This window comes from Gymnoscopelus microlampas (genome assembly GCF_963454915.1).
Source record: "Gymnoscopelus microlampas genome assembly, chromosome: 7".
In the NCBI taxonomy this organism is placed as follows: domain Eukaryota; kingdom Metazoa; phylum Chordata; class Actinopteri; order Myctophiformes; family Myctophidae; genus Gymnoscopelus; species Gymnoscopelus microlampas.
This window is the reverse complement of record NC_139944.1, coordinates 45,324,095-45,342,156: the sequence shown is the minus strand read 5'-3', so window position 1 is coordinate 45,342,156 and position 18,062 is coordinate 45,324,095. Positions and strand designations below refer to the sequence as shown.

The following is an 18,062-nucleotide window of genomic DNA, read 5'->3' as shown; positions in this document are numbered from 1 at the left end:
TTTAAAGCTGATTGGTAGTGACTTTTTTGTGAATTTTTTTTCCGTTTCGGTAGTGACGAAAAGTGACGAGTGACGAAAACAGAAAAAAAATTGTTCCCCCAAAAACCTGTTAGGAGCACGTTTCAGGCAATTTAAAGCTGATCGGTAGTGACTTTTTTGTGATTTTTTTTTCCCGTTTCGGTAGTGACGAAAAGTGACGAGTGACGAAAACAGAAAAAAAATTGTTCCCCCAAAAACCTGTTAGGGGCACGTTTCAGGCAATTTAAAGCTGCTTTTTTGTGATTTTTTTTCCCCGTTTCGGTATTGACGAAAAGTGACGAGTGACGAAAACAGAAAAAAAATTGTTCCCCCAAAAACCTGTTAGGAGCACGTTTCAGGCTATTTAAAGCTGATTGGTGGTGACTTTTTTGTGATTTTTTTTTTCCGTTTCGGTAATGACGCTACCGAAACGAAAAAAAAAATGTTCCCCCAAAAACCTGTTAGGAGCACGTTTCAGGCTATTTAAAGCTGATTGGTGGTGACTTTTTTGTGATTTTTTTTTTCCGTTTCGGTAATGACGCTACCGAAACGAAAAAAAAAATGTTCCCCCAAAAACCTGTTAGGAGCACGTTTCAGGCAATTTAAAGCTGATTGGTAGTGATTTTTTTGTGATTTTTTTTTCCGTTTCGGTAGTGACGAATAGTGACGAGTGACGAAAACAGAAAAAAAAATGTTCCCCCAAAAACCTGTTAGGAGCACTCTTCAGGCAATTTAAAGCTGATTGGTAGTGACTTTTTTGTGATTTTTTTTTCCGTTTCGGTAGTGACGAAAAGTGACGAGTGACGAAAACAGAAAAAAAAATGTTCCCCCAAAAACCTGTTAGGAGCACGTTTCAGGCAATTTAAAGCTGATCGGTAGTGACTTTTTTGTGATTTTTTTTTCCCGTTTCGGTAGTGACGAAAAGTGACGAGTGACGAAAACAGAAAAAAAATTGTTCCCCCAAAAACCTGTTAGGGGCACGTTTCAGGCAATTTAAAGCTGCTTTTTTGTGATTTTTTTTCCCCGTTTCGGTATTGACGAAAAGTGACGAGTGACGAAAACAGAAAAAAAATTGTTCCCCCAAAAACCTGTTAGGAGCACGTTTCAGGCTATTTAAAGCTGATTGGTGGTGACTTTTTTGTGATTTTTTTTTTCCGTTTCGGTAATGACGCTACCGAAACGAAAAAAAAAATGTTCCCCCAAAAACCTGTTAGGAGCACGTTTCAGGCTATTTAAAGCTGATTGGTGGTGACTTTTTTGTGATTTTTTTTTTCCGTTTCGGTAATGACGCTACCGAAACGAAAAAAAAAATGTTCCCCCAAAAACCTGTTAGGAGCACGTTTCAGGCAATTTAAAGCTGATTGGTAGTGATTTTTTTGTGATTTTTTTTTCCGTTTCGGTAGTGACGAATAGTGACGAGTGACGAAAACAGAAAAAAAATGTTCCCCCAAAAACCTGTTAGGAGCACTCTTCAGGCAATTTAAAGCTGATTGGTAGTGACTTTTTTGTGATTTTTTTTCCCGTTTCGGTAGTGACGAAAAGTGACGAGTGACGAAAACAGAAAAAAAAATGTTCCCCCAAAAACCTGTTAGGAGCACGTTTCAGGCAATTTAAAGCTGATCGGTAGTGACTTTTTTGTGATTTTTTTTTTCCGTTTCGGTAGTGACGAAAAGTGACGAGTGACGAAAACAGAAAAAAAATTGTTCCCCCAAAAACCTGTTAGGGGCACGTTTCAGGCAATTTAAAGCTGATTGGTAGTGATTTTTTTTTTCCGTTTCGGTATTGACGAAAAGTGACGAGTGACGAAAACAGAAAAAAAATTGTTCCCCCAAAAACCTGTTAGGAGCACGTTTCAGGCAATTTAAAGCTGATTGGTAGTGACTTTTTTGTGATTTTTTTTTTCCGTTTCGATAGTGACGCTACCGAAACGAAAACAAAATTGTTCCCCCAAAAACCTGTTAGGAGCACGTTTCAGTCAATTTAAAGCTGATTGGTAGTGATTTTTTTGTGATTTTTTTTTCCCGTTTCGGTAGTGACGAATAGTGACGAGTGACGAAAACAGAAAAAAAATTGTTCCCCCAAAAACCTGTTAGGGGCACGTTTCAGGCAATTTAAAGCTGATTGGTAGTGATTTTTTTTTTCCGTTTCGGTATTGACGAAAAGTGACGAGTGACGAAAACAGAAAAAAAATTGTTCCCCCAAAAACCTGTTAGGAGCACGTTTCAGGCAATTTAAAGCTGATTGGTAGTGACTTTTTTGTGATTTTTTTTTTCCGTTTCGATAGTGACGCTACCGAAACGAAAACAAAATTGTTCCCCCAAAAACCTGTTAGGAGCACGTTTCAGTCAATTTAAAGCTGATTGGTAGTGATTTTTTTGTGATTTTTTTTTCCCGTTTCGGTAGTGACGAATAGTGACGAGTGACGAAAACAGAAAAAAAAAATGTTCCCCCAAAAACCTGTTAGGAGCACTTTTCAGGCAATTTAAAGCTGATTGGTAGTGACTTTTTTGTGATTTTTTTTTCCGTTTCGGTACTGACGAAAAGTGACGAGTGACGAAAACAGAAAAAAAATTGTTCCCCCAAAAACCTGTTAGGAGCACGTTTCAGGCAATTTAAAGCTGATCGGTAGTGACTTTTTTGTGATTTTTTTTCCCGTTTCGGTAGTGACGAAAAGTGACGAGTGACGAAAACAGAAAAAAAAAAAATCCCCCAAAAACCTGTTAGGAGCACGTTTCAGGCAATTTAAAGCTGATTGCCAAAAATAGATTGTCTATTTTTGGCATCACTGAAAATAACGTACATGTAAACTGATATAAAACTGCTGTCATGTGCAGTTGGGTTGAAGAAACACAGCCATTTCACTCCTAATAATACCTATTTGATTTGACATTCTGACTTGCTGCTGTAGCTGAGGCTTGAACCTGTTACCTGCGGCTCACTAGTCAGTGACTCTATCCATTCACCTACAGCTGTTTCCTTGGCATCTGTGGTTCTGAAACCTTTTGTTGTCAACCCCCCAAATTGACATGTATTTGGGCAGTGGACCCCAATGTGAAAAGATGTAGTGTCAGGGCCCCCCATGAAAAAGATTTATATTTATGCTGTAACACATTTTTTTTTAAATTATTTGTCTTGTTTGTTGTTCAAGTCAAAGCACCAGGAAGGCTGTACTTGTCAGCCATCTGTTAGCTCAATGGGTTGAGACGCAGTATTCATGATCCAGAGGCCATGAGTTCAAATCCCATTGATGTCTTTCCTATGATTCTTTCCTTTGCAGACTGGCTTCCAGAAGATCAACTGAAAACTACCAGGAAGGCTATATTTGTCATCCAACTGTTAGCTCAATGGGTTGAGACGCAGTATACATGATCCAGAGGCCATGAGTTCAAATCCCATTGATGTCTTTCCTATGATTCTTTCCTTTGCAGACTGGCTTCCAGAAGATCAACTGAAAACTACCAGGAAGGCTGTACTTGTCAGCCATCTGTTAGCTCAATGGGTTGAGACGCAGTATTCATGATCCAGAGGCCATGAGTTCAAATCCCATTGATGTCTTTCCTATGATTCTTTCCTTTGCAGACTGGCTTCCAGAAGATCAACTGAAAACTACCAGGAAGGCTGTACTTGTCAGCCATCTGTTAGCTCAATGGGTTGAGACGCAGTATACATGATCCAGAGGCCATGAGTTCAAATCCCATTGATGTCTTTCCTATGATTCTTTCCTTTGCAGACTGGCTTCCAGAAGATCAACTGAAAACTACCAGGAAGGCTGTACTTGTCAGCCATCTGTTAGCTCAATGGGTTGAGACGCAGTATTCATGATCCAGAGGCCATGAGTTCAAATCCCATTGATGTCTTTCCTATGATTCTTTCCTTTGCAGACTGGCTTCCAGAAGATCAAGTGAAAACTACCAGGAAGGCTGTACTTGTCAGCCATCTGTTAGCTCAATGGGTTGAGACGCAGTATACATGATCCAGAGGCCATGAGTTCAAATCCCATTGATGTCTTTCCTATGATTCTTTCCTTTGCAGACTGGCTTCCAGAAGATCAACTGAAAACTACCAGGAAGGCTGTACTTGTCAGCCATCTGTTAGCTCAATGGGTTGAGACGCAGTATTCATGATCCAGAGGCCATGAGTTCAAATCCCATTGATGTCTTTCCTATGATTCTTTCCTTTGCAGACTGGCTTCCAGAAGATCAACTGAAAACTACCAGGAAGGCTATATTTGTCAGCCATCTGTTAGCTCAATGGGTTGAGACGCAGTATTCATGATCCAGAGGCCATGAGTTCAAATCCCATTGATGTCTTTCCTATGATTCTTTCCTTTGCAGACTGGCTTCCAGAAGATCAACTGAAAACTACCAGGAAGGCTGTACTTGTCAGCCATCTGTTAACTCAATGGGTTGAGACGCAGTATACATGATCCAGAGGCCATGAGTTCAAATCCCACTGGTGTCTTTACTGTGATGCTTCCCTTTGCAGACTAACTTCTAGAAAAACAAGTTAAAACCACCAGAAAACCTGTAACTCTCAGCCAACAGCATAGCTCAACTGGTAGAGCGTCTGTCCAATAACATGACTTGACTTGACTTGAGTGGGTTCGATTCCCACTCGAGTCAAGTGTTCCCGGTAACTTGGGGCAACGGATAAATTGACTGATATCCTTAGTGATGCTTCCCTTTGCAGACTAACTTCTAGAAAAACAAGTTAAAACCACCAGGAAACCTGTAACTCTCAGCCTACAGCATAGCTCAACTGGTAGAGCGTCTGGCCAATAACATGACTTGACTTGACTTGAGTGGGTTCGATTCCCACTTGAGTCAAGTGTCCCCGGTATCTTGGGGCAACGGATAAATTGACTGATATCCTTAGTGATGCTTCCCTTTGCAGACTAACTTCTAGAAAACATGTTAAAACCACCAGGAAACCTGTAACTCACAGCCAACAGCATAGCTCGACTGGTAGAGCGTCTGTCCAATAACATGACTTGACTTGAGTGGGTTCGATTCCCACTCGAGTCAAGTGTCCCAGGTAACTTGGACCGAATTGGCCAGATTCGGTTTCAGTTACTAAGGTGGTGACTGGATTTGAACCAGGACACTCCTACAAGTTATTCTACGGATATCAGTCAATTTATCCGCTGCCCCAATTTACCGGGGACTTGACGTTAGTGGGAATCGAACCCAGGACCGCTCGGTCCTGGGTTGTACTGGATTTGAACCAGCACACTCCTACAAGTTATTCTACGGATATCAGTTAATTTATCCGTTGCCCCAAGATACCGGGGACACTTGACTCGAGTGGGAATCGAACCCACTCAAGTCAAGTCATGTTATTGGACAGACGCTCTACCAGTTGAGCTATGCTGAACTCATGGCCTCTGGATCATGTATACTGCGTCTCAACCCATTGAGCTAACAGTTGGATGACAAATATAGCCTTCCTGGTAGTTTTCAGTTGATCTTCTGGAAGCCAGTCTGCAAAGGAAAGAATCATAGGAAAGACATCAATGGGATTTGAACTCATGGCCTTTGGATCATGAATACTGCGTCTCAACCCATTGAGCTAACAGATGGCTGACAAGTACAGCCTTCCTGGTGCTTTGACTTGAACAACAAACAAGACAAATAACTTTAATAAAATGTGTTACAGCATAAATATAAATCTTTTTCATGGGGGGCCCTGACACTACATCTTTTCACATTGGGGTCCACTGCCCAAATACATGTCAATTTGGGGGGTTGACAACAAAGCGTTTCAGAACCACAGATGCCAAGGAAACAGCTGTAGGTGAATGGATAGAGTCACTGACTAGTGAGCCGTAGGTAACAGGTTCAAGCCTCAGCTACAGCAGCAAGTCAGGATATCAAATCAAATAGGTATTATTAGGAGTGAAATGGTTGTGTTTCTTCACCCCAACTGCACATGACAGCAGTTTTATATCAGTTTACATGACAGCAGTTTTATATCAGTTTACATGTACGTTATTTTCAGTGATGAAGACAAACCGCACAGACGTTCACTGTACTTTAGTACATTTTGTAAACTTATGACTCTGAGTAGAGTATAGCCTGACTTAAACAAACAAATAACAACTTAGTATAGTCAGATTATTTTTTACACAACTTACATTTTGTAATCAAACTACCGAAACGAAAGTCCAGAGCTCGATGAATTTTAGGGACAAAAAAAAAAGTCACTACAGGTGTAGCCCCTTTAACTTTGGTTTCGGTAAAATAAATTTTACCGAAACGAAAATTACCAATCAACTCTAAATTGCCTGAAACGTACTCCTAACAGGTTTTTGGGGGGACGATTTTGGCCTCCACACTTAGTGATTTTTTCGGATTTAACTTTCGTTTCGGTAAAATAAATTTTACCGAAACGAAAATTACCAATCAACTCAATTGCCTGAAACGTACTCCTAACAGGTTTTTGGGGGGACGATTTTGGCCTCCACACTTAGTGATTTTTTCGGATTTAACTTTCGTTTCGGTAAAATAAATTTTACCGAAACGAAAATTACCAATCAACTCTAAATTGCCTGAAACGTACTCCTAACAGGTTTTTGGGGGGACGATTTTGGCCTCCACACTTAGTGATTTTTTCGGATTTAAAGTCTGAATGGGGTTTTTAGGTGTAAGTATGTAGGACTCTAATAGCCTGCCAAGGTTTGTACTTTTTCCCTTAAAATCTATAAAAGCAGTGATTGTCAATGGCAAAATGGACCTAAAAAAAAAACTTTCACCTAGAAACTCTTGTCCATTTTGCCATTGACCTTCACTGCTTTTATAGATTTTAGGGGGAAAAGTACAAACTTTGGCAGGCTATTAGTCCTACATACTTACACCTAGAAACCCCATTCAAACTTTAAAATGTTCATCTTACTGTGAACAATGTTTGCCTGAAAACAAATCTTTGAAATGTTTCATAGGTTTAGAAATGTACAGTACTCCTCTAAAAGTTTTGACACCTCAAACAACGCTTTCACCTAGAAACTCCATTCACACTTTTTATAATTCATCTTACTGTGGACACAAATGCTTGAACTTTTTACTTTGAAATGTTTTGGAGTTTTGGAGATATTTAACTTTAAGCGCCCCATGCATTGTCAATGAGGCAATGGACATTTAAATGCAGGCTTACAACTACATACTTATGCCTAGTAACCTCATAGTAACCTCATACTTTAAAATGTTCATCTTACTGTGGACATGTTTGCCTGAAAAGGAATCTTTGAAATGTTTAATAGTTTTAGAATTGTACTCCTTTAAAAGTTCAGAGATTTATTATAATGGAGGTCGATGGAAGAATTTGGGACCTAAAAAAAACACAAAAAAACACTTTCACCTAGAAACTCCATTCACAGTTCAAAAATCCCACCTTACTGTGGACATGCATGCTTGAGATTTTTTCTTTGAAATCATTTGTAGTTTGGGAGATATTTAACTTTAAGCGCCCCATGCATTGTGGATGCGGCAAAGGGAAACGAGTACAGGCTACTAATCCTACATACTTACTGCTAGTAACCCCATTCATACTTTAAAATGTTCATCTTACTGTGGACATGTTTGCCTGAAAAGGAATCTTTGAAATGTGTAATAGTTTTAGAATTGTACTCCTTTAAAAGTTCAGAGATTTATAATGGAGGTCGATGGAAGAATTTGGGACCTAAAAAAAACACAAAAAAACACTTTCACCTAGAAACTCCATTCACAGTTCAAAAAATCCACCTTACTGTGGACATGCATGCTTGAGATTTTTTCTTTGAAATCATTTGTAGTTTGGGAGATATTTAACTTTAAGCGCCCCATGCATTGTGGATGCGGCAAAGGGAAACGAGTACAGGCTACTAATCCTACATACTTACTGCTAGTAACCCCATTCATACTTTAAAATGTTCATCTTACTATGGACATGTTTGCCTGAAAAGGAATCTTTGAAATGTTTAATAGTTTTAGAATTGTACTCCTTTAAAAGTTCAGAGATTTATAATGGAGGTCGATGGAAGAATTTGGGACCTCAAAAAAACACTTTCACCTAGAAACTCCATTCACAGTTCAAAAATCCCACCTTACTGTGGACATGCATGCTTGAGATTTTTTCTTTGAAATCATTTGTAGTTTGGGAGATATTTAACTTTAAGCGCCCCATGCATTGTGGATGCGGCAAAGGGAAACGAGTACAGGCTACTAATCCTACATACTTACTGCTAGTAACCCCATTCATACTTTAAAATGTTCATCTTACTGTGGACATGTTTGCCTGAAAAGGAATCTTTGAAATGTGTAATAGTTTTAGAATTGTACTCCTTTAAAAGTTCAGAGATTTATAATGGAGGTCGATGGAAGAATTTGGGACCTAAAAAAAACACAAAAAAACACTTTCACCTAGAAACTCCATTCACAGTTCAAAAAATCCACCTTACTGTGGACATGCATGCTTGAGATTTTTTCTTTGAAATCATTTGTAGTTTGGGAGATATTTAACTTTAAGCGCCCCATGCATTGTGGATGCGGCAAAGGGAAACGAGTACAGGCTACTAATCCTACATACTTACTGCTAGTAACCCCATTCATACTTTAAAATGTTCATCTTACTATGGACATGTTTGCCTGAAAAGGAATCTTTGAAATGTTTAATAGTTTTAGAATTGTACTCCTTTAAAAGTTCAGAGATTTATAATGGAGGTCGATGGAAGAATTTGGGACCTCAAAAAAACACTTTCACCTAGAAACTCCATTCACAGTTCAAAAAATCCACCTTACTGCGGACATGCATGCTTGAGATTTTTTCTTTGAAATCATTTGTAGTTTGGGAGATATTTAACTTTAAGCGCCCCATGCATTGTGGATGTGGCAAAGGGAAACGAGTACAGGCTACTAATCCTACATACTTACTGCTAGTAACCCCATTCATACTTTAAAATGTTCATCTTACTGTGGACATGTTTGCCTGAAAAGGAATCTTTGAAATGTTTAATAGTTTTAGAATTGTACTCCTTTAAAAGTTCAGAGATTTATAATGGAGGTCGATGGAAGAATTTGGGACCTCAAAAAAACACAAAAAAAACACTTTCACCTAGAAATTCCATTCACAGTTCAAAAAATCCACCTTACTGTGGACATGCATGCTTGAGATTTTTTCTTTGAAATCATTTGTAGTTTGGGAGATATTTAACTTTAAGCGCCCCATGCATTGTGGATGCGGCAAAGGGAAACGAGTACAGGCTACTAATCCTACATACTTACTGCTAGTAACCCCATTCATACTTTAAAATGTTCATCTTACTGTGGACATGCATCCTTGAGATTGATTTTACTTTGAAATGATTTGTAGTTTTTGAAATATTTAACTTTAAGCGCCCAATGCAATGGCAATGGACATTTAAACTGGGGGAAAAGTACAAACTTTGGCAAGTAGCAATAAAAGAGCCATATTTAATAATAACCACTAGCCTTACTTAAAAATGACTATCTCTTTAAAATTGCATTGGACTGGAGTTTACATAAAGCGACAGTAAAAGAGTAACATTCCCATTCTCTCAGAAAGAGAGTTTTTTTGGGGTGTGTGTGCCAGAATAAGAGAGAGAGAGAGAGAGAGAGAGAGAGAGAGAGAGAGAGAGAGAGAGAGAGAGAGAGAGAGAGAACAAAAAGAACAATCAAATACTGCCATTGTGATTTGCATATCAAATTAACACGAATGGCCGTGGCTGCATATCAGTGAGGGGCCACACAAAAAGGGTGGAATCCCCCAAAACAGGATAAGAACAGGTGAAATGGAAGAACAGGAGACGTCCAGGAGATGGGGTCAAATAACAGGATTCTCCTGGTGAGAACAGAAGGGTTGGCATGTCTGCATTTTATACATTTGAAAACTTGTGAAATGGGACAGTGCATAATAATAATAATAATAATAATACATCAGACTTATATAGCGCTTTTCTAGTACCCAAAGTCGCTTTACAAAACAGCTTAAAAACAATTTTATTAGGAGAAAAGAAAACAAAAGAAAACATTAAAAAGTGAGTACTTTCTACTTTTTGTACTTTAAGTACATTCTTATACCAATACTTTTTGTACTTTTACTTGGGCTTTATAAAACATATCTAAAGATTACATAATGTCCCTGCTTTGTTTTGATGAAGTATAATACACTAACCTTCATACCTACAGTATAACAAACGTGATAGGGCTTCTATTTTGGGGAGAAGGAAACATTACACCTCTGGATGGGAGGCAAGGACATTTGGGCCAGCATGCAGCAACTACATGTGACTAGACATGCTACTCTATTTATAACTGTTGAATGGCTCGAGGTCCCAGTCTGACACATGCAAGGACAGCAGGGACATCGCAGCAGTGTGCCTCCCTGCAGGAAGAATGCACTGAAAGGTTTAATCAGGAGGCTTTGTCCTTGTGCAACAGGTAGGTCCCTCGTTCTTACAAATAGGACCTAAACGAAAGAGCAACACAATCCTCTTGCCCATAATGATGTCTAGTAATGGATTTATGGTAGATATATAGTGTATATAGCATTTTAACAACAGCTTCCACTACCTTCAAGGTTAAAGAATAACCCTAACTACGACTACATCTCTCTCTCTCTGAAAATATAACACAATAATAATGATAATATAATGATAAATTATAAAATGTAATAATTACTTGTTCATATCATTTGTAATAATATTAACATTTATTTACCGTATTATAACATGAATAATGTGATGACAAATTATAGAGTGGCATTGTTTGTTAAACTGATACGCTGTGCAGTGACACTAGACCGCTGAACATTTTGTATCTTGGCTCATATGAACTGTTTGTGAGTTGAAGGTGTATTTTAGGGTCTTAGGAAATTGCCGCTGCTTCCCTCTGAACTTGTTTTGCCCTGGTTTGTCAACAGGTCACCTTTTTAAGGCTTTGTTGAGTTTAAAAGTTCTTTCTGTTCATTAAGGTACATTTACAGCAAACCAAATGAAATACATTTCTGTAGTTGCTGACACAGTGCCTTGAAATGCTTTGTAACTTAAGATACATCAGGCTGTATGAAGTCTCTAAAGATTTTCCCGCTAAAATAAATAAATAGTGATCTTCTTGATGTTTACCTGTTTTCAGATAAAAGAGCATACGAGGTGTCACAATGGACGACTTAGATCACAGCATACACATTGCAGAATATGACTGGATACACTTCTGTGAGGAGAGTGAGGACTGCAGTCTGCTGCAGCCGACCCTTGCAGACCTTGAAAACTCAAGCCTAAGTGATTCAGAGGATTCGGCCTTAGAAACGGATCAGCATGATGATGAACGGCAGAGCACCGTCGCAACAACCGCTGCATTTCAACCCAGCGCTGTGCGACCCACAGCAGCAGAAGAGCACTGCACCGACAACACAAAGCAATCAGTAGAGGTTAATCAGAGTTGCACAGGAAGAATACAGCGAGGTGACCTTACAGTCGACAAAGAACGGGACAATGTTCCCACAAGGAATAGCGAGGTGGAAATTGAGTTACATGAGGACTCACCCATATGTGTCCACCGTCCTGGAGAAAACACCCTCACCACAGACAAAAATCCTAGCAAGGCTGCAGACCAGATCACAGAAGTGCAAAGCTACAGCATAATGAGTGATCTTTTTCTTGCAGACCAAAGTGAATCTACAAGTGTTCTGTGGCCAGTCGCTGATAGATGCCACAATGTTTCAGTGTCAGCATCAACGGATGTGAAGAAGGCAGATGACGAAGTGCCGAATGACATTAGGACATTTGGCCGAGCAACATCCATTCAGGAATCTGACCAGATCATTCTCCAACAAGCAGAGTTCAGCAAAAAGAAGCAGGACAGCACAGAGGGACTTGAGTGTGAGGCAGACAGGAGTGCTGGCTTTGGAGAAGAGAAAGAGCGTTGGTTTGTGACTGTGAATGTCCCTCCCATGCAACAACAAAGATTTGCTACCCCATTGGTAAAAAAGAAATGCAGAAAAAAAAAACGTCCTATTAAAACTAATCCCACTTGCCACGATGGACAGGGGCTTGCGTTTGAATGTCACCGAGAGTTAGAGACGACGCAACCTAATGAATCTGAAGGAGGGACAGCCATGGGAGGCTTCACACAATCATATCAAAGCTTAGAGTTACCCGTGAACATTCACAGTGGACCCAGTTCAGAATCACCCCACGTGTATACTACCTCTTCGAGTTTGGGTGAAGAAAAGGATGTCTCGGATAAACAGGAAATGTCTCATTTTGAGGAGGCAATTACCACAGAGTTGACCATGGACAATAACAAATGTGAAACATTCTTCTCACAAGTAAGTTTAGAAAACCCAGGAAACCTCCCAAGGCCCACATTACATGACATGTTTACACGCCGAGATGACATTACCACTGAGTCTTTTGAGGAGGATTTTGAAGATAGTGTAGAATTCTTCTCTACTACCAGTTATGATTCTGACAGCTATCTCTCAGCCACTGAATCGACAGAGGAAAATCAACATCTATTAGACTTCTTCACAGAAAAAGAGCCTGTGAATATACCATATCAGCTATCACAGCAATATACCCCATCTATCACTACAGAGAATGATGTACATGAGTTCACAGGTAATTTTAGCCGTGCACAAGCCACAGAAATGCTTTCATGTGACATGCACAATAAATATTTCAGCACGCTGTCCAGCAGTGTGGCAGCTAGTGTTGAGTCATCACTGGAGGGATGTCCCTCACAAGGCCAGGTGGCGCAGCAAAGTCAAAGTCACGAAAACACAGTTGGCCAGGCCCACGTTGTGACCCCAGCGATAATCCCATGTACTGATCACAGCCCTGACACGATGCCAGAAGACAAATCAACATGTGATAATGACAGGCGCAGCTCAACATCCCACGAGACTTTGGAAATACCTGACCTTACAGACGTGACGCCTTTACCATCCGATGACCTGAGCGGAGATCAGCTTGGAGGTAGCCCAAGCCCACTCCCTCCTCTCCCTGATCTAATGGTGACACCTTGCTCGATGGAGGAAAGCCCTGAAACGTATGCCGATTCATTGACCTCTACTCGACCTGTGTATGCCGTGTCCGCCTTTTGGGATGAAATGGAAAAGTTGACAATCAAAGACATTTTACAGCTTAGGAATGGGAGCCCTTCTCCCTGGGAAACACAGGCTATTCAAGAAACAGATTCTACAGATGCTCAAACACATATTATGGCTGGTGATGCACAATATCTGCTACCTGACGGGTCTCTAATGGATTCATCGGATAATGCCGACTCTGGCTACTTCACACACCTCGACGACTCCAAGCCGGATCGCTCGAGCTGTGAGTTTTCGGTCTCGTCGGATTTTGAGGAAGAATATTGGCAGTTTATCGGTGCCAGTAGAAACCCAAGTCCTGACCCTCAGGAGGACCTAAAGCAAGAAAGCCAGAGGACGACAGACTCGCCTTCATCATTCACAAGTAACATACAGGAGGAGGACAACATGGTCCCTGTTGGGAAGGAGACGTCTGTCGCCGTTGAGCAGCTCACGGGGCAAGGCTCTCAAGATCACACCTCCAATCCCTTCCTCTCCCCTGAACCTGCATGCACAAGAGGGATAACAAAACGCAGAAGTATGCACAATATACACGAGCACCTTGACACAGAGATTCAGCAGAAAGATGAATCTTCTGTACTTCACGATCCAGATAGTATACACAATCACCTTGACATAGAGATTCAGCAGAAAGATGAGTCTTCTGTACTTCACGATCCAGATAAGAGCTTATCTCTCAGCACTTGCCTGGCCTTGGAGGAAAACACATTGTTCGATGTGAGTGACAGTACTATGGCAAGTACAAGAACACCCGCACCTCTCCTCTCCAACAGCGACATACTAGACGAGAGTTACCGCATAACTTTCCCAGAGGTATTTGAATACCTTTTTACAGACGATGACAGGCCACAGAACAACTCTGTAGCTGTCTATGATTCAAAAGGCCTGTCGTTGGATAAGGCGTACGACTGCTTCCTCTCCGACTATGGATCTGAAATGGCACTCCCTCCCTCCCAGGATTCCCAAAGCGGGGAGAGAAAACCCATCCCCATCTTCTCTTGCTCTCGCCCCTCTGCCAGAGATCTCACATTCCCAGAATTAGACTACCTTCTATTTCCTCAGGCCACGTATGTCGAGTCTGAGGAAGAGGAGGACAGCTCTCCCATCAGAGTCGTGTCTCGCTACATCCAGGCTAGTGATGCTGCGTCATCCGTGGCAGGCACGGACGGGCTACTTGTCACCCCAAAAAGAGGGTGCAGCAGCACTTGGAAACGCTTGTTCTCCATGAGAAGAAAGCACGTCCCAGGTAGGAGCTGGTGCCGAAGGTCCGGTGCCTGGGTATGCCCGGCAGAGGCCCACACGATGCCCGTCAATTCACCCAGCAGCAACCAAGCCCTCGCCACATTCAGCGAAAAAGGGGTCACCTCATTTCCAGCCGAGTTTTTCAGAGTGCCACCACCAGAGGCGCAGAGTATACACACATCCATTTCTTTTTCAAGTGAGTGCAGGTCCTCTCTTTGTTTATGTACTCTCACTAGGTTGTAACACACAGTACTGTATTAGTATATCAGTGGTTCTCAAACCTTTTCATGAGAACTTTTTTTTTTGAGAGCCACTGCTCAGACTGCTGTATATGATTAGATTGAAATTCACTCATTATTATGCAACTGCCCTTGCATGTCTCTTGTAGAGCGAGGCGGTCTCTTCCCCAGACTGGATCAGTCCGACATGTGTCTTGTGTGCATCGCCATGGCCTCCTGGGTCCTGACATCCTCTGATCCACGGGCAGCAGATGCCTGGAAAACAGGTATGTACTGTAAAGTCTTGCATGTAATATTCCACTGCAGTGGTGGAAAGTAACTAAGTACATTTACTTAAAGGTAGGGTAAGTGATTTTCTTTGGTTAAAATAAGTGTTAAATAACTCTATATTCTGATAGTACTCATTGCTATAGAGTGTTTGTTCAGTAAAAGGAGTCTCCTTGTCTCTCCAGCTCTTTATCAAACACAAAATACATTTTCGTTTCAGTTTCAGTTTCATTTCCAATTTTATCCAATCAGGATAGAGAACTCAATCAGGATATAGATTAAACGAGTGAAATTGGAAGTGATGACACTAAGAAATGAGCAGGAAAAATTGGAACTAGAACACTATAAAAATGAAGCTTAAAAATGGGTACTTTCTTCTGATTGGCTGAGATTTTGACACCTACCGGAAAATGTATTTTCTGTCTATTAAAGAGCTGGAGAGACGGGGAGACTCCTGCTACTGAACAAACACTCTATAGCAACGATTACTATCAGAATATAGTGCTTTAACCTTTTAACAAAATACTTTTTGTTTTAACCAAAAAATATCACTTACCCTACCTTTAATTTGAAAAAACTCTTGAGATGGGACATTCTGCATAATGAGCACTTATACTTTTGGTACTTTAAAGTACATTTTGATGTCAATACTTTTATTCTTTTACTCAAGTTCATTTTGAATTCCGGACGTTTACTTGCAACAGAGTATTTCTATATTGCAGTATTGATACTGATAAGTAAAACATTTTTGTACTTTTTCCACCACTGTTCCACTGCTTGCAAACTGTGATCCCTTTACCCGATGACTTCTGTTTGTGATTAAAACCTTGGTGTTTAAAATGTGAAAAATTCTAGATATCTATTACAGTATCAACTATATAAACAGGGGGTTGACTTCTAAAGCTAATAATAACATTCACTGACATGCTGTACACAGCTCTGCTGGCAAATGTGAGCGCAATATCAGCTATCCAGTACCTGCGGCACTATCTGAAGAAGGATCCACCGCAAGATGACTCTTGATATACAAGGGGCAAAGAAGACACATTTCCAAACATTTTCACTTGGGTCCACACTAAAAGTATTTTCATGCCATGGATTACAGTCGCTAATGTATGATTAGATAGCAGCTTCCAAATCATAATATTTCTTGCAAATAGTTCAACTGTTTTAACCCATTAAGACCGGAGGAGGCCAATTCTACAAATGCCTTCTAAATCAGTGGTTCTCAAAAGTTTTCGTGCCAAGGACCCCCAAAATGATATGTATTTGGCCGCGGATGCCCCAATCTGAAAATGTTTTGTGCCAGGGACCCCCAGAAGAGAAGATTTCTTTTTAAATGTTCAAAAATAGCAGATACAAGCTCGAGCTGTGAGCTTGCATATTTGCTATTTTTGAGAACCACTGTTTTAAATCTGAAGAATTTTCTGAAAAACGTATGTTGCTATATATATATAGCTAAAATGACACAGATGCGGTTTTAATGGGTTAAATACATTTGGTTCTGGGTAAACAATGTTGATGTGGACCATTACATACTGTAACACCTGTGTTTAATAGCTGTTGTATTCTGTGATATTCTGGCTACATTCTAGTTTGTTTCATGATTGATCTGATGACTTTCTTCCAATAGTGTGTACATGTATGGGTGTGTGTACATGTGTGTGAGGCATCATATGTGTGATCAACTTTTAAGAGTGTGAAAAATGCAAGTTATAGATTTTGGGATGGTTTAAGTGTACAGTAGGCTACAGGTATGTTTGAAGAAAGGATAAAGTAGGTTTATGGTCTGCTGATGGTGATATACGTCCAAAATGTAGTGAAGACGCCTTCCTGCCAGATCTGATGTAGTGCAATAGGAGAGAACGTGATGGAATGCAATGTTGTTGAGCTCAAAGAGCAGTAGCTTCCACTGTGAGTTCAAAATATGTTTTAACAAAGCTGATCTGTGTTGAACATTAAAGATTGTAGATAGAAAGGCCCCTATGAAGATTTCCCTATGATGAATATAAACACCTAGCATTAAAGATGCTACGTGTGCCCCTATAATAATCATCTTAATATCTAGGGTGATTATGCTAAGTGTTACTATGAAATGAGTAGTTCACCCCCAAAAAAAACGTATTTCCTATCAATTACACACCTCATGAAGCCTTGAATTCATGGGGATGTTTTTGTTTTTGTCGCATTCCTAAAACAATAATTTGATGACTGGCAGTCTCCGGTAAAAGTCTCCTACTGAGTCTCCTAGTGACCGATGACCCGTCATCAAATTATTGGCTCAGGAATGCGCCAAAAACAAAAATATATCCATGATTTCAAGGCTTCACGGGGTGTGTAGATGATAGAAAATAAGTCATTTTTGGGGTGAACTACGCCTTTAAAGCTGATTGTTATGTATAGATGCAACTGCTATGCCAAATGATTGCTGCAACATGCGGACAAAGTAGCTAGTGTAGGCCTACAGTACATGTATGACTTTGTGCAATAAAGTAATGAGTGAATATATTATTACTTGCCTCTTCTGTCAAGTTGGCTGTATGTGTTAACAAACAGTAGGCATGTAACGATTCACTGAACTCACGATATGAATCACGATGTTAGGTTCACAATACAATTTTTCAAGATCTTTTAAACAAAATTATTAATGACCGAAAAATCTTTTTTTTTATTCTCTTACACAAATCCAGTATTTTCTTCTCTTTTTGGCTATTTTTTGCATCGTGATAATTGTTTTATTAAATCGATTTAAATTGTCACCAGTTTCAATCGATTTTCAATAAATTGTTACATGCCTAACAAAAAAAAAGAGAAATGTCAGCACCACAGTACAGTATTTACCAAACACTGCCTGTCTCTAGCTCAGTCAGGTCCTCCTACTGTACAGTCCTACTATACATTGAGAAACTCTTCGTCTGACGGTCTGTATCCATCAAAGGGTTCGTCCAATCGATCTAAAATTGCACATGTGCATCGAGCATTGGCATACTCCCAGACTGGCACAGCTGATTCCCCATTTTCCCATATGTAAGCTGCTTATTAGCATTTTTGGCATGTCTATGGGGATCTGAACGTGGTCTATCGATTCGTGACAGCAGATTATGGGAAGCAGGAATGACGCTAGCCGGTAGCATTTCACAGAAATGTCCTTGGGAAACTTCATGTTGACATGGCACTATGATAAAACTCGAATGA

General features: G+C 40.2%; 1 protein-coding gene across 1 annotated transcript; it reads left to right on the top strand.

Annotated features, from left to right (window-relative positions):
• The first annotated feature begins 10,355 nt into the window (after window positions 1-10,355).
• perm1b (PPARGC1 and ESRR induced regulator, muscle 1b) lies at window positions 10,356-17,323 on the top strand. Its single transcript, XM_084062580.1, has 4 exons — window positions 10,356-10,448; window positions 11,142-14,557; window positions 14,750-14,866; window positions 15,805-17,323. The coding sequence occupies exons 2-4, from the start codon at window positions 11,167-11,169 to the stop codon at window positions 15,888-15,890; spliced, it is 3,594 nt and encodes a 1,197-aa protein (XP_083918706.1). The 5' UTR covers window positions 10,356-10,448; window positions 11,142-11,166; the 3' UTR covers window positions 15,891-17,323.
• The last annotated feature ends 739 nt before the right edge of the window (window positions 17,324-18,062 follow it).

What these genes read in the sequence shown, in the direction of transcription:
- perm1b (XM_084062580.1), top strand. Translation starts at nt 11,167, where the DNA reads ATGGACGACTTAGATCACAGCATACACATTGCAGAATATGACTGGATA. An exon ending in CACATCCATTTCTTTTTCAA is followed by an intron (nt 14,558 to 14,749) that starts GTGAGTGCAGGT and finishes TGTCTCTTGTAG; the next exon opens with AGCGAGGCGGTCTCTTCCCC. An exon ending in AGCAGATGCCTGGAAAACAG is followed by an intron (nt 14,867 to 15,804) that starts GTATGTACTGTA and finishes TGCTGTACACAG; the next exon opens with CTCTGCTGGCAAATGTGAGC.